This window comes from Tamandua tetradactyla, chromosome 19 (genome assembly GCF_023851605.1).
Source record: "Tamandua tetradactyla isolate mTamTet1 chromosome 19, mTamTet1.pri, whole genome shotgun sequence".
In the NCBI taxonomy this organism is placed as follows: Eukaryota; Metazoa; Chordata; class Mammalia; order Pilosa; family Myrmecophagidae; genus Tamandua; species Tamandua tetradactyla.
The window spans coordinates 41816826-41832875 of record NC_135345.1 but is presented as its reverse complement, the minus strand read 5'-3'; the positions used below and the strand labels follow the sequence as shown (position 1 = coordinate 41832875).

The following is a 16050-nucleotide window of genomic DNA, read 5'->3' as shown; positions in this document are numbered from 1 at the left end:
AAACACAGAGGAGACACAAACTTTGGAAAAACTAATCAAAGGTCTTCATATGACTCCACTGAATAAAATCAGTGGGATGACTAATGACATAAAGGAGATCAAAAAGACACTAGAAAAGCATAAAGAGGAATTTGAAAGAATAAATAGAAAAAATCGCAGATATCACAGAGATTAAAGCTGCTATTGACCAAATCAAAAATATACTAGCCACACACAATGGCAGATTTGAAGAGGCAGAAGAAAGAATAAGCAAACTAGAGGACAGGACAACTGATTTTGAGCACACGAAAGAGCAAATGGCAAAAAAAGATGGAAAATTTTCAACAGCTCTCGGGGAAATGATGGACAAAACAAGCACACAAATATAAGAATCATCAGTGTCCCAGAAGTAGAAGAGAATAGTAAAGGGTTAGGAAGATTAGTGGAGAATATAATGGGGGAAAACTTCCCAACCCGTAAAAAAGATGCAAGCAAATCAAAGAAGCCCAATAAACTCCAAATAGAGTAAGTAGAAATAGGTCTTCTACAAAAACACATACTAATCAGTCTGGCAAATGTTGAAGAGAAGCAGAAAATCCTAAAAGCAACAAGAGAATAACAATCTACTGCATACAAGGGAAACCACACAGACTACTCAACTGGCACTGTGGAGGTGAGAAGGCAGTGGTGTGATATATTTAAGATCCTGAAAGAGAAAGACATCCAGACACGAATTCTGTACCCAGCCAAATTGTCCTCCAAAACTGAGGGAGAGGGCGGGCCGCGGTGGCTCAGCGGGCAAAGTGCTTGCCTGCTATGCCGGAGGACCTCGGTTCGATTCCCGGCCCCAGCCCATGTAACAAAAACGGAGAAACAAAATACAATAAAAAACAAGAAAATGTTTAAAAGATGTTTCCCTTTCTTCCTCCCTTCCTTCCTTCTATCCTTCCTTCCTTCTCTCTGTCTTTCCTTTAAAAAAAAAAAAAAAAAAAAAAAACTGAGGGAGAGATTAAAACATTCATAGACAGAGACTGTATTTGAAGTAGTAGGTGCACCAACATGTCCCGTGGTTCCAGCACTGGTTTTGACTGCCACGTTACCATTTTTTCACCTGAGGGCTGCCTCTACCAAGTAGAATATGCTTTTAAGGTTATTAACCAGGGTGGTCTTACATCAGCAGCTGTCAGAGGGAAAGACTGTGCAGTAATTGTCACACAGAAGGAAGTACCTGACGAATTATTGGATTCCAGCACAGTGACTCACTTATTCAAGATAACCGAAAACATTGGCTGTGTGATGACAGGAATGACAGCTGACAGCAGATCCCAGGCACAGAGAGCATGCTATGAGGCAGCTAATTGGAAATACAAGTATGGCTATGAGATTCCTGTGGACATGCAGTGTAAATGAATTGCAGATATTTCTCAGGTGTACACACAGAATGCTGAAATGAGCCTCTTGGTTGTTGTATGATTTTAATTGGTATAGATAAAGAACAAGGTCCTCAGGTGTACAAGTATGATCCTGCAGGTTACTACTCTGGGTCTGAAGCCACCGCAGCAGGAGTTAAACAGACTGAGTCAACCAGTTTCCTTGAAAAAATAAGTGAAGAAGAAATTTGATTGGACATTTGAACAGACAGTGGAAACTGCAATCCTATGCCTATCTACTGTTCAATTTATTTCAAACCTTCAGAAATAGAAGCTGGAGTAGTAACAGCTGAAAATCCTCAGTTCTGGATTCTTACAGAGGCAGAGATTGATGCTCACCTTGTTGCCGTAGCAGAGAGGGACTAGAGAGACTAACATTGTAATTGGTTTACCGAATCCATGATGCCACTTGCCGACGTGTTTGGTATAAACAAACCAATATTAGGGAGTCCCCTGGATTGAAAAGGAACCTTTCCCACTCCTCCTACCCCTGAAGTGATCAGAACTCTGTATAAATGAAAACTGCTTTTTGAAAAGAAATTTTCACAGACAAATCCTGAAAGAATTTGTCAACAAGAAACCGGCCCGTAAGAAATACTAAATGGAATTCTGCCAGTTGAAAAGAAAGACAGGAGAGGGAGGCCTGGAGAAGGGCACAGAATTGAAGAGTAACTTAAAGGATAAAAGAGAAAGGAGGAAAAGACTATGTAGATCTGACAAATAAAATCCAGAAGACAAGATGGTGATTCAAGAAATGCCTTTTCAGTAATAGCTTTGAATGTTAATGGACTAAACTTACGAATTAAAAGACACAGATTGGCAGAATGGATTAAGAAATATAATTCCATTACGTCCTGCTTACAAGAAACTCATCCTAGACACAAGAATACAAATAGATTGAAAGTGAAAGGTTGGAAAAAGATGTTCCTTGCAAACTGTAACCATAAGAAAGTAGGAATAGCTATACTAATATCAGACAAAATAGACTCTAAATATAAAGACACCATAAGAGACAAAGAATAACATTAGTAAAAGGGACATTCACCAAGAAGAAATAACAATCATAACTGTTTATGTTCCCAATCAAGGAGCTCCAAAGTACATGAGACAGACATTAGCAAAACTGAAGAGAGTGAAAGATGTTTCAACAATAATAGTAGGAGACGTCAATACACCACTCTCTCCTATAGACAGAACGAACAGACAGAAGACCAACAAGGAAACAGAGAACTTAAACAATTTGATAAATGAATTTGACTTAATATATAGGTTGTTACACCCCAAAACACCAGGACATACATTCTTCTCTAGTGCTCGTGGAACTTTCTCCAGGATAGAGCATATGCTGCCACAAAACAAGTCTTTATAAATTTTAGGACATTTTATTCAAAGCACTTTCTTTGATCACAATAGAATGAAGCTGGAAATCAATAACCACCAAAAAATGAGAACTTTCACAAATATATGGAGATTAAATAATACACTCATAAACAAGCAATGGGTCAAAGAGTAATCAGTAGCTATCTGGAGAAAATGAAAGTGAGAATACAACATATCAGAACTTACGGGGATATAGCAAAGGTTGTTCTGAGAGGGAAATTTATTGCCCTAAATGTCTGTATTAAAAAAGAAGAGTTAAAAACAGGGACTTAACTGCTCACCTGGAGGAACTTGGGAAAGAACAGCAAACTAACTCCAAAACAAATAGAAGACGATAAATAACAAAGATTAAAGCAGAGTTACATGAATGGGAGAACAAAAGAACAATAGGAAGAATCAATAAAACCAAGAGTTGATTCTTTAAGAAAATCAATAAAATTGATGGGCCACTAGCAAAGCTGATAAAGAAAAAGAGAGAGAGCATGCAAATAAACAAAATCAGAAATGAAAAGAGGCTCATTACCATGGACCCTGAAGAAAAAAGAGTCATGAGAGGATAATATGAATAACGATATGCCAAAAACTAGACAACCTAGATGAAATGGACAAATTCCTGGAAACACATGAACAAGCTACACTGACTCAAGAAGAAATAGAAGATTTCAACAAACCAATTACAAGTAAAGAGATTCAATTAGTCATCAAAAATCTTCCTACGAAGAAAAGCCCAGGGCCAGATGGCTTCACAATGGAATTTTATCAAATATTCCAAAAGAACTAACGCCAATCCTGCTCAAACTTTTCCAAAAAATTGAGGAAAAAGGAACACTAGCTGATTTTATGAAGCTAACCTCACTAAAACACCAAAACCAGGTAAAGGTATGATAATATGAAAAACCCATAGCCAGCATTGTACTCAATGGTGACAGACTGGAAGTTTTTTTCCTTAGATTGAGAACAAGACAAGGAAGCCCTCTGTCTCCACTATTATTCAATATTGTACTAGAAGTTCTAGCTAGAACAATCAGGCCGGTAAAAGAAATAAAAGACATTTAAATTGGAAAAGGAAGTAATAAAACTTTCATTATTTGCAGATGACATGATACTATACTTGGAAAATTCTGAGAAATCTACAACAAAATTACTTGAGCTAATAAACAAATTCAGCAAGATGGTGGGATGTAACATTAATGTGTAAAAATAAGTAATGTTTCTATACACAAGCAATAACTTAACTGAGGAGTCAACTAAGGAAAAAATTCCATTTAAAATAGCAACTAAAAGAATCAAGTATCTAGGAATGAACTTAACTAGGGATGTAAGGGGCTTGTGCATGGAAAACTACATAACACTGCTAAAAGAAATCAAAGATCTAAATAGGTGAAAAGACATTCCCTGCTCATGGATAGGAAGGTTAAATGTAGTTAAGATGCCAATTCTACCCAAACTGATCTATAGATTCAATGCAGTACCAATAAAAATTCCAACAATCTACTTTGAAGACTTGGAAAATTTAGTTACCAAATTCATCTGGAAGGGAAAGAGATCCCAAATAGCTAAAAGCATCCTAAAAAAGAAGAACGAAGTGGGAGGACTAACACTTTCTGATTTTACAACATATTATAAAGCCACAGGGGTTAAAACAGCATGGTACAGGCACAAATACAGGAATATTGACCAATGGAATCAAATTGAGAGCACAGAAATAGACCACCAAATCTATGGTAAACTGATCTTCAACAAGGCCCCCAAATCCCCTGAACAGGGACAAAATAGTTTTTTCAATAAATGGGAATGGGAGAAGTAGATATCAATAGCCAAAAGAATGAAAGAGGACCCTTCCCTTACACCCTATACAAAATTTAACTCTAATTGGATCAAACACCTAAATATAAGAACCAGTACCATTAAGATCATAGAAGAAAGTGTAGGGAAACATCTTCAAGACCTAGCAATAGGAGGCAGCTTCCAAAACTTTACAACCAATGCACAAGCCACAAAAGAAAAAATAGATAAATGGGAATTCCTTCAAAATAAAATGATTTTGTGCGTCAAAAGACTTTGTCAAAAAAGGTAAAGAGACAGCCAAATCATTGGGAGAAAATATTTGGAAATCACACATCAGATAAAGGTTTGATATCCTGTATACACAAAGAAATCATACAACTTAACAACAAAGGAGCAAATGACCAATTATAAAATGGGCTAAAGATATGAATACGCATTTTAATGTTTTTTTAAAGATCAAATACAGATGGCTAAAAAGCAGATGAAGAGATGCTCATTTTCATTAGCTATAGGGAGATTAGATCAAGACTACAATGAGATACCACCTCACAACTATAAGAATGGCTACTATTAAACATATAGGAAACTACAAATGTTGGAGAGGATGTGGAGAATTTGGGACATTTATGTACTGCTGGTGGGGATGTATAATTTTACACTATGGAAGACAGTTTGGTGGTATGCTGGTTTGAAAATATTAAAAGCCATGCTTTAAGCCTGATTCAATCTTATGGAGGCAGTCTTTTCTACTAATCCTGATTCAATATTGCAGAATGGAAAGTTTTGATTAGATTATCTCCACGGAGACACACCCAATTGTGGTTGTAGTCTTTTGATTAGATTTAGCTGTGACTCCACCCATTCTAGGTGGGTCTTAATTAGTTTACTGGAATCTCTTTAAACAGGAAACATCTTGGAGAGTGTCAGAAACGCCAGAAACAACAGAAGCCTCAGAGCCTACAGAAACTTCAGAGCAGAGCTGACACAGATGTGGGCACAGACAGAAGAGAAACACAGATGTTTGAGGACGCTTGGAGCACAGCAGATGTTGCCAAGTGATGGTAAGCAAGTCAGAACCTGGAGAGAGCAAAGGGAAGACAAGAAATGAAAGACAGCCCCAGAGAAGCAAAGTGAGGAACCCCCACAGGAACAGAGGCTAAAAGCAACGGAGCCCAGGAGCAAGAGACCAGCAGACGCCAGTCATGTGACTTCCCAGCTGACAGAGGTGTTCTAGAGCCATCGGCCTTTCTTGAGTAAAGGTAACCTTTCGTTAGTGCCTGAATTTGGAAACTTTCACTTCCTTAGAACTGTAAACTTGCAACTTATTAAATTCCCCTTTTAAAAAGCCATTCCAGTTTTGATATATCGCATTCCACGCAGCTTGCAAACTAACACAGTCAGTTTCTTAGGAAATTAAATATCGAGTTACCCTATGGTCCAACAATACCAGTACTTGATATATGCTCAGAAGAGCTGTAAGCAGTTACATAAATAGACATTTGCACACTAATATTCATAGCGGCACTATTCACAATCACCAAAAGATGGAAACAATGCAAGTGTCCATCAACAGACAAGTGGATTAACAAAATGTGGTATATACATGCGATGAAATATCATGCAGCAGTAAGACAAAATGATATCCTGAAGTACATAACAAGATGGATGAGCCTTGAGGACATAATACTGGGTACAATAAGCCAGACACAAAAGGATAGATGCTGTATAATTCCACTTTTATGACTATGGTAAAGGTAAAGCCAGAGGCTTATAATAAAGAATATAGGGGACCTAGAGATACACTGAAGCTAGAAATGAGTGAATAGTTAGCTAATGAGGTTGAACTTAAATGTAAGGGAATAGAAAGAAGAGAAGATGGTTCACTAGTGGGTCTATAAGTAATATTACCATATTGAAGGTGAACATGATTGAAAGGGCTTGTATAGACCCATGTGTCCCACTGATTAACACTACAAATATAAATACGTTCAGGCATGAACAACTGCAAATATATGAATCTTGTACAAAGAGCATTTGTGTTTGCGGTCCAGGGGGAAAACTGCTATTGCATGCTATATTCTCTGTTTAACTAGAAAACACCAACAGTACCACAGCAACACCAGGGGTAAACAATGGGGGGAGGGACAAGAGTTAAGGGGAGGTTTGGATTTTTTATTTGGTGAGGGTGTTATCTTTGTCTTGGGAACAATGAAATTAACTAAAATTGAGAGTGCTGATGTACTGTTGACTTTGAGCATTATACATGATACCCAATGAATGGAGGATGCGCTGACTGAGAAGTAGATTGGTGAATGATGGTATATACAAATGATTGAAAATTGTGCTGCTGCAAAAAGGAATGAAAGTTGTGAGGCATGCAACATTTTGAATGAACCTATGGGACATTTGGTGAGGCAGAACAAGCTAGAAACAAAAGAGAAAATGTTATATGTTCTCATTTAGAAAATATTTATAAGAAAACAGGGGCCTAGATTGTAAGCTCTTATGGCAGTCACATTTAGTCTGGAGTAGTAATCTTGTTTTCTGGATTTTGAAAGGCTGTTTTATACATGCATAACTTGGTAGTTAGAGATAAGACCAAAGCTGATCAGGTTGGCATTAAGGTAATTCAGAACATAGGAGTAAAGAAAACATTGTCTGTGGTTTAGAACCTCATCTATTATTTGACACCAAAGGAAGAAAGGTTTATTTTGTCCAGAACCTAAATTTTCTGTGGCACATAATTTAACAAAACCTGTCTGGATAGATCTTTTAAACAATCCAAACACAAGGAGCTCAGAATAAGAATGAGGGCCCTTAATCTTGTATCACTTAATGTAATGCCTGAATACATCCCCGAGTATATTAAGCAGATAATCAAATGTATTGGCAAAGTCCCTTAAGGGATGGGAGAAAAAAAAATGGAAGTATTAAACTTTACCACTGGGGAAACCCCAGATATTGTGCCAAACATTAAGGGCACCCAAATCAATAAGTGAAATCATTGATCTTGAGGCTTGCTCTTGTGAAGCTTATGTATACAGTGGAGAAGATTAGCCTACCTATAAGTATGCCTAAGAATTACTTCTAGAGGACTCTTATTGCTCAAATGTGGCCTCTTTCTCTCTAAAACCAACTCTGCAAGTGAAATCATTGCCTTCCCTTCTACATGGGACATGACATCCAGGGGTGAAAGTCTCCCTGGCGGCATGGGAGATGACTCCCAGGGATGAATCTGGCCCTGGTATTGTGGGTTCAACAATTTCATCCTGACCAAAAGGGAGAAAAGAAGTGCAACAAGTAAGGAATCAGTGGCTGAGAGAGTTCAAATAGAGGCAAGAGTGTACTCTGGAGGTCACTCTTACACAAGCTTCAGTTAGACATCACTACAAATCATAGCTTGCTAAACCCCAATCAAAACTATTTTTGCCCACCCTAAAGAACACCTAAGGCATTATATAATATTCTCCAAAGGCTCCATGCACTAGGGTAACTTCCAGAATCCAACAACCTCCATATGGGTCCCTGGACCAGATAAGTCCTGAAACCTAGAGGGCTCAGCCTCTCTGTAACATCAAGTAGTTCCATCACCCTGCCACATATTATCAACATTCCCTTCCAATATGAAAAAGTTAGGATGGGCATAGCCCAAATACTCCTAAAGAGTGAGAGAAAGATCAAAGGTGATGGTGGAGTCATACAGAGAAAGTAGGGTTTAACAAATGAGTATGATTACTGAATCATTATTTGATATTTCTTTTAGTCTCCACTATCTTAGGGAGCTAGAAATAAAAATCTAAAATTGTGGAATTGTAACCCATACCAAACTCTGAAATCTGTTCTACAACTAATTGTTTTGCTGTGCTTTGAAATTTATCGCTTTTTTGTATATATGTTATTTTTTATAAAAAAAGAAAAAAGAAGTCAATTGTGATGATAAATGCACAGCTATATGATGATATTGTGAACCACTGATTGTACACTTTGGATGATTACATGATATGTGAATATATATCAATAAAAAAGCAAATAAGTCACTTCGGAAAGCACAATAAATATATTAGTAAAAAAATGCTTTAAATATCTTAGATATTTTTGCAGTTTTGTCTATCTGGGTACATTTTTACCTTCATTTTAAAGTCTTTAGTCTCCTGTCACCTCAATTCAACCTTTTACACTGCCACCCTGTTCAACATCTTCTGTGGCACTAAATATGAACATAGTCTATATTCTACCCTCTTTCTCTGCCAATCACTCCTACAAATTCCATATTCTAGAACTGCACTGTCCAATATAGTAGCCTCTAGCCATATGTGGCAGTTTAATAAAAGTTCAGTTCTTATGTCCTACTAGCTACGTTTCAAGTGCTGAATAGTCATAGGTGGCTGATGACTACTGTATTGGGCAGTGCAGGTATAGAGCATTTCTATCATTCCGGGAAGTTCTATTGGACAACACTGCTCTAGAGTTTGGATAAAGAATTTCTATATAGGAAGAACTTGTGTTTGGTGGTATGGCTGAAAGAGGGGGTTAGGGGATTGTCCTGAAACTCTGCATGGGATGCTATCTTTGCTGTCTTTGTACCTAGATTTTATGTTTGTATTTGTGAGGGGGAGGGGCTGCCTGAAATTATTGTGGGGCTTACAAAGTCACACAACCATTCTTGCACATGGTTTTAACCTCTCCAAACTCATTTCCATAAAGAGAAATTACATTTAAAGGTTTCCAGGCCTTTTTTTTTTTTTCAAACTTACCTCGAATTATAGTTCGTTATGTGATTCTGGTTCCTCTGATACACTGTGATTCTGTTAAAGGGCAGGCAGGGCTGGTGTCATTTTGGTTTTTATTACTCTCCCCCCAGTGCCCAGCACAATGTCTTACATTGTAGGAGCTCAGTAACTATTGAATTAACTTTTAAATAGCTTGGATGTCTTAAAAACATCCTGACCTTAAATCAGCTCCAACCCCTCTAAATGTGTCCTCCCCATCTTGGTTGGTGGCCATGTTATCATTCAAGTTATTCAGACTTAAAACTTGGGGTCGTCCTTGATTTTTTGACACATTTTTTCAAATCCCCGCCTCTCCCATCACCCTGGTCCTTGTTAATATCTCTCCTTGGAATTTTTGCAGTAATGTTATACCTAGTTTATCGTACTTCTACACTTGTATTTCTGTCTTTATTTTCAACCCAACAGCTATAGTGATTCTTTAATTTTTATTTATTTTATTTACATTTATAAATTTATTTATAAAATGTATTTTATATTATCTAGTCTATTTATCTTATATAAAAACACGTGTAGAATTTAGTATGTGCCAGGTACTATTCTAGGCACTTTAAAAATAAACCCTTATTTAATCCTTTTAGCAACTTTCTGAGGTAGAAACTATTGTTATCAGCATCTCACAGATGAGAAAAATGAAGCACGGAAAGATTAAGGAACTTGTCCAAGGTCACCTAGCTTGCTAAGTCATAGCATGTCAATTTCTCTGTTTAAAACACTCCAATATTTCTCCACCTCAGTCAGGGTAAAAGCCAAAGACTTTCACAAAATCTAAAAGGCTTTACACAGTCTATATTCTCCCATCTTTCCTACTTTTCACTTTTCTCCATAGCAATCTACCTATACATAGATATAGATATAATACATGTAATATGCATATTATACATATATAGATATCGTACATATAATGTACATATCATATACATATTATAGATATGTAAACATGTATATTCATCTCCCAAACAAACTAAGCTCCATCAGGGCAGGGACTTTTGCCCACCCTACTCCCACCCCCAGTGCTTTTTTACTCAGTGCCCAAAACAATGCCTTGCATAGTAGGCCTTCTTTAAATATTTGTTGCACAAATGAATGCATCACTTCTCATTTATTATATGTGGAAACAAACGTTTAAGAAAGGAAATGAAAACAGGAATCTTAAAGAGTATTGTTTAAATTCAATTTTTATTTGCTGTAATCCTCAGGGCTCACTATCTTCTGATTGTTTATAAAATCATATAACACTAACAAAGTAATACATTATATAAAGTTAAATTTTATGGGCATAAACAGAACTCCCATTTAGTAACTGGTAAGTTACTGAGAAGAAGAATTAAAAAAAAAAAAAAGGGGCACTCTTTAGTTATTTAACTAAGTAAGGAAAAACCAAAAGTGAGAGGGAGGATCCTAAAATTAGAGTAACTTTTGGACGATTTGATAGTTTGAAAGAAGACCATTTAAAATGGATTCTGCCTGCTACGCTAAATGACCAAGAACAAAGCAAAGACTTCTGGGGAGAGTTCTGACAAATCGGCAACTGTGGAGTGTTAAATTCCAAGAGGACTGCTGCCTTGTGTAAAACCTCAAAAACAAGTCAGTGAACGCCATACTTTTTACTATTTTTAAAATCAAGTAAAGGATGTGGGAAAAATAGACCAATACATAACCGTTCAAAATAATTTACACAAACAATTCATTCTCATTTAAAACTATGATAGCGGTCAGTTTCAGGAGTTGAATGCGATTTCATATTAATGTATTCTGTTTCAACCATGTTTTCTGAAATTATGTATGTGCTCCTGAGTTCATCTGCTTACATTATTAGCATTAAATTGCTCACACACTGCTGCACTAGGTTTGCCTTTACAATTGTTTCCTTTTAGATGAAAATAAAACATTCAATCCTTGGTATGTTCAAAACATTTTTTTTTTTAGTATAAGCTCTTCCACATACACAAGAATCATCTAGCAAAACTGCCAAAACGCTTTTTTTCTAGTTTCCACTCTCAGGGATTCTGATTCTGTAGGTTTGAGGGTGGAGCCCAGGAACCGAAGTTTTCAACGGGAGCCACCAAGACCTTACCAGTTGCCCAACTGATTTTGAGGCCAGTGGCCCAAAGATCATAAACTGAGGATTACTAGACTCATTGCTATTTTCATATTTTGCAGCTTTAAAAATAGCAATTTAGAAACCTAAGGGGGTAGAGTTGTCGAAGGCACAAAAATGAGCAGCCCACGTTGTGCCATACTGCAGAAGTTTCCCTCAGTTTTTGCAGATCATCTTTCCCGTTCATTTTCACCGAGTGATTAATGGTCTCCCAATGAGTTCAGTTCACGTCGCTAAGGATGACTCCAGAAAGTCAAGAACTCATCTTCGCCGCGAAAGGTAATGCTCTACTCGCCCTGCGCGTCCCTTCGAGAGCTGCGGGTACTGGGGTTCGCTTCCCGCCACCCGGGTTCCTCCCCCCCATTCCTTCCTGTTGGCTCTCCCAGGTCCGGTCCTCCCGGAGGCGCTCTATGCGGCAGATCTTGGCGCCAACCGGGTGGCGGCGCTGTTCGCCCCGCACGCCACCGCCTCGGGCCCGTGGGAGGCGGAGGCACGGCCGGTGGAGGAGGAAGGGGAGGGAGCGAGGCGCGCGGCTGCTCTCGCGTGCTCTCGCGCCGTTCGCGTGATCGCCCGGTGTGTGCGCGAGGTGCCGGCTCCGGTGGCTCTGACGGCTGGGCGCGCGCCGCTGCGAGAGGCGTCCTGGTTGGCGTCTTTGGCCCCAGTCGGCGCTAGGTGCGGGTGGGCGGCCGCGAGGGTCCCGGGCAAACACACGCGCGCACACTCCCGGAGGAGCCTCCGAGGCTGCTCTTCCTCGGCCAGACGGAGAGCGGCAGTGTCTCCCCGCCCAGCACACGCTTGCCCCGCGTTCCCCCCCCTCCTCCCCGCGGCGGCTGCTCCTCTTCTGCACCGCCAGCCCCAGCGCCGCTCCGGGGCGGGCGGGCGGGCGGCGGCGGCGGCGGGACCCGCGGAGCCGCTTTGTGTGCTGCCTGGCGAGGGGCGGCGACGCAACCACCTGACAGAGGCCCGGGCGCTCGATGCACCTTCCGCCCGCATGAGGAGGAGGTAAAGGCGGAGGCAGCTCGGCTCCCGCCCTTGGCGGGTGGAGGGAGGGGACGAAAGGGGGGAGGGGGGCAGCGGGTCCGAGGCCCGGCAGGGCTGCCCGAAGGTGCCGGTAAGGCCTCGGTGGTTCCGGGAGGCGCGGAGTGACCAGGGCCGAGGAGAGCCGCCGGGGACCCTCAGCCGAAGTTGAAGGAACAAAATGTGAAGTGCGGAGCCGCGTTAGCCGCTTCCTGGCGTGGGGTTGGGGGTGGCGGGCGGCTGTTTTCCCCTCCCGCGGGGGTGGGAGAGCGGGACAGGGAGGGGCGGGAGCGCAGCGTGGATGGCCGGGGGTCCCGAAGCTCGGCCGGGCAAGGGCGTTTTGTTCCCGGGAGCCGCCACGGCGTGTGGGTCCTGTTGGGTCCCTAGTTTGCGGCCTAATCCAAGCCCTACAGGCCTCACATCTCCCTCTCCAGAGGGAACTGGCCTCATGGGGACTGGGCGCTTTTCATCTGGCCGAGCAGGGGCTTTGGAGCCCCCGCCAGCCTCCCGAGGCCGCCAAACTTCGGACAGTGGTGCTTGGGGGAGGATTTCATTGTGAAGGGAGGACTGAGAAACTCCTGGCACTGCTCGGCGCCTCCCGCCGCGGTGGCGGATGGTGCCGGGAGAGCGCGGTGGGCCCGGGGTTGGCGCGGGTGGGAGCGGCTTGGAGCCCAGCCCGGGGAAGGGGCGGGTGGCGGGGCCGCCGCCGGGGTCTTCGGCCTCCCGGGAGAAAGGGCCCCTTTCCTGATTAGAGGTTTTTCAAATGAAAAAAGAGGTTACAAAGTCGCCCCTTTCCCGCTGAACTTTTGTTTTCTGACCGATAGAGGCCGGTAGAGGACTGTGAAAGAAAAGTTGTCCCCCAGGATGGACTTCTCCACCGCGCAGCCCAAGCCTGCCACTGCCCTCTGTGGCGTAGTGAGTGCCGATGGGAAGATCGCCTACCCGCCCGGCGTGAAGGAGATCACTGACAAGATCACCACCGACGAAATGATCAAACGACTGAAGGTAAGGTGTCTGGACATGCTGTTCACACTTAAGGAATCTATGGTAGGAGATAATTTTCTGCAGTTAAAACCATTGCAATAAAACCTTGCATCGGGCCTTTTAGAATGTCATCTACCAAATTTTTTTAGATATCCTTTAGTCTTCTCCCTTTACCTTCTCTGACAACTGTTGTTCTGTTTTGAATATATCTTTGAATAAGTTCTGTAGTAATGTAACCATTATAGGAAATTTAAAGGAGAATTTAAAGAAAAATCTTACTCCTTTTCAAGCATGAGAAGGCAAGTTGGTTTTTTTTTTCTTGAAACATTTTATTTAATACAAAACTGTTTAAAGTAGCTTGCAAGCTTAAATGTTGGCAGCAATTTGCCTAGTAAGGTTCCTGTTTTCATCGGCTTCTGAAGGGATTGATTTAAGCACAAGTGGCATTTTAAAAATTTTCCCAATTTTCTATATCCAGAAGCTTAAAAATGTATACAGTGTGATTAAACTTTGACAGAAGCTACTGCGTTTTCAAAAATTGAGGTTTATAGTAAGGTGATTTAATTTCATATGTTAAGAGGGGTTTTAAGAGACCATAATACTGTTCTTTTTTATAGGGAATCAACTAATTTAGTTTAAATATGGTGTCACAGATCAAGGTTGTAAGCTTCAACCTTATTTTGGTTGATTTTTTTCTCATGGGCATAGATTGTGCCATCTTGTTGATGGGTTGGCTTAAAGCAGTTTCCCCTCAGGAAACATTTGGCATTGCTGAGGACATTTTGATTGTCAAAACTGGGCTGGATTGGTGTAGGGAATTATCCGAGGCAGGGAGGCCTGGAGACTGGCTCGAAAGTTGTTGGCAGTAGCCCAAGTGAAAGACGTTGAAATCGAAGTAAGGATATGATAGTGGAAAGAGAGAGGAAATGATCCGCAAAACATTTCAGAGTTAGAATCAGCTGCACTTGGTGGAGAGTGAGGGAAGAAACAGTATTGACATTGACATTGTTTCTACGTTGGGTAACTTGGTGAAATGTATTTTTAGGGAATGATCTTTTCCGCCTTTGCTCTTAGAGTTTAGTGCAGAATCTAGTCAATGTGCACAGTGTTGTCAGTGTTTTAATGAATGTGTACATTGTTCCTACAGTTTAGTATTTTTCAAATTTTTACTTAGGTTTTTTGATGCCTCTTGAGCTTTTATTAAGAGTGAGATTCTGAAAAATTATGAAATATACAGCTGTTAAGTAAAAAAAATTATGAATCTTTAGTTTTAATTAGGATTTCAAATTAAGAATGTTTGAACCTTGAATCCTAGCAATAAATATATTGTGGTTGTGACTATATACATTTCCACATGAAAATAGATTGAATCTCAGAAATATTTTAACAATAAATGACCATATAACCACATCTGCAATGAGCGTTGGGTTAGTGTATTTGTTTTCTAGAGTTCTTTTGCAAATTAGACGTGATGTACGTTAACTAATTTGAATTTTTTTTCCTGAAATCTTGCTTTTTTCAAGAACTATTAAGATTCCTTCTGTTTTCCTCTTCTGAAAGTCTCTTTTGACTTTATACTTCTTCAGGATCCCTGTTTAAAATATTTCTATCTCATTGGAAATATAGATTTTAACTATTTAAAATATTTTTTGACAAGTGCAAGTGTACTTCTAGCTATATTCATAAAGAAAAGTAACATTTCTAGAACCAGCAGTTTATGTTTGCAGCCAACTTGCTCAGTGTGTACAATTTATTTTAAATACTGTAAGAAAAAAAATTGTAGGATTTGAAAAAAATTTTATTCTTGTAACCTATATACACCTCAGCCACATTCAAATACATAATTCAGTGGTGTTAACTACATTCACAGGGTTATGCTGCTATTACCACCATCCATTACCAAAACCTTTCCATTACCCCAAATAGAAACACTGTATCAAATAAGCATTAACTCCCCATTCCCTACTCCAACCCCACCTCCTGGTAACCTATATTCTGATATTTCAATCAATGAATTTGTTCATTCTGATTATTTCATATCAGTGAGGTCATACAATATTTGCCCTTTTGTGTCTGGTTTGTTTTACTCGCCATGATCTCAAGGTACATCCATGTTGTTGCATATATCAGAACTTCATTCCTTTTACAGCTGAATAATAGTTCATTGTATGTGTATACTGGTAGGAATTTTTTATTTTTTAACTTGCGAGTTAGAGAAAAATTATTGGGAGGGAGGCTTATGATTTGAACTTAGAACGGTATTTCTTATATTTGAATTTTTACTGGAAAATAAAATGATTTTAATGATTTTTTCCTTTTTTAAATCAATTTTTTATTTTGAAACATTTCAAACCTCTAAAAGTTGGGAAAAATGGTACTTTTAATGCATATTTGCCTTCATTTGGGTTCATCAGTTAACATTTTTCCACCTTTTTTCTTATGTTTCTTCGTACTCATACACAAACACTTTGTTTTTGCACTGAACATTTAAGAATTCTTCACAGACATCATGGTATTTCATCTCTGAGTTCTTTGGTGTATCTTTTCTTAGAAGAAAAACTGACGCTTTATTATAATTATCATT

General features: G+C 39.8%; 1 protein-coding gene and 1 pseudogene across 8 annotated transcripts in view; both read left to right on the top strand.

Annotated features, from left to right (window-relative positions):
• Window positions 1-1038: 1038 nt before the first annotated feature.
• LOC143663568 (proteasome subunit alpha type-6 pseudogene) lies at window positions 1039-1775 on the top strand (annotated as a pseudogene).
• Window positions 1776-11643: 9868 nt separating this feature from the next.
• PDS5A (PDS5 cohesin associated factor A) overlaps window positions 11644-16050 on the top strand; it is a 202557-nt gene continuing 198150 nt past the window's right edge. For 3 of the 8 annotated variants that reach the window (XM_077136647.1, XM_077136646.1, XM_077136642.1), the window contains exons 1-2: window positions 12522-12670; window positions 13307-13487. In XM_077136647.1, coding sequence (XP_076992762.1) covers window positions 13347-13487 — 141 coding nt within the window. In that variant the 5' untranslated portion in view covers window positions 12522-12670; window positions 13307-13346. Of the gene's footprint in view, window positions 11745-12048; window positions 12138-12345; window positions 12468-12521; window positions 12671-13306; window positions 13488-16050 lie in introns of those variants that run through there. The other 5 variants (XM_077136648.1, XM_077136649.1, XM_077136644.1 and 2 more) reach the window with 4 other exon arrangements.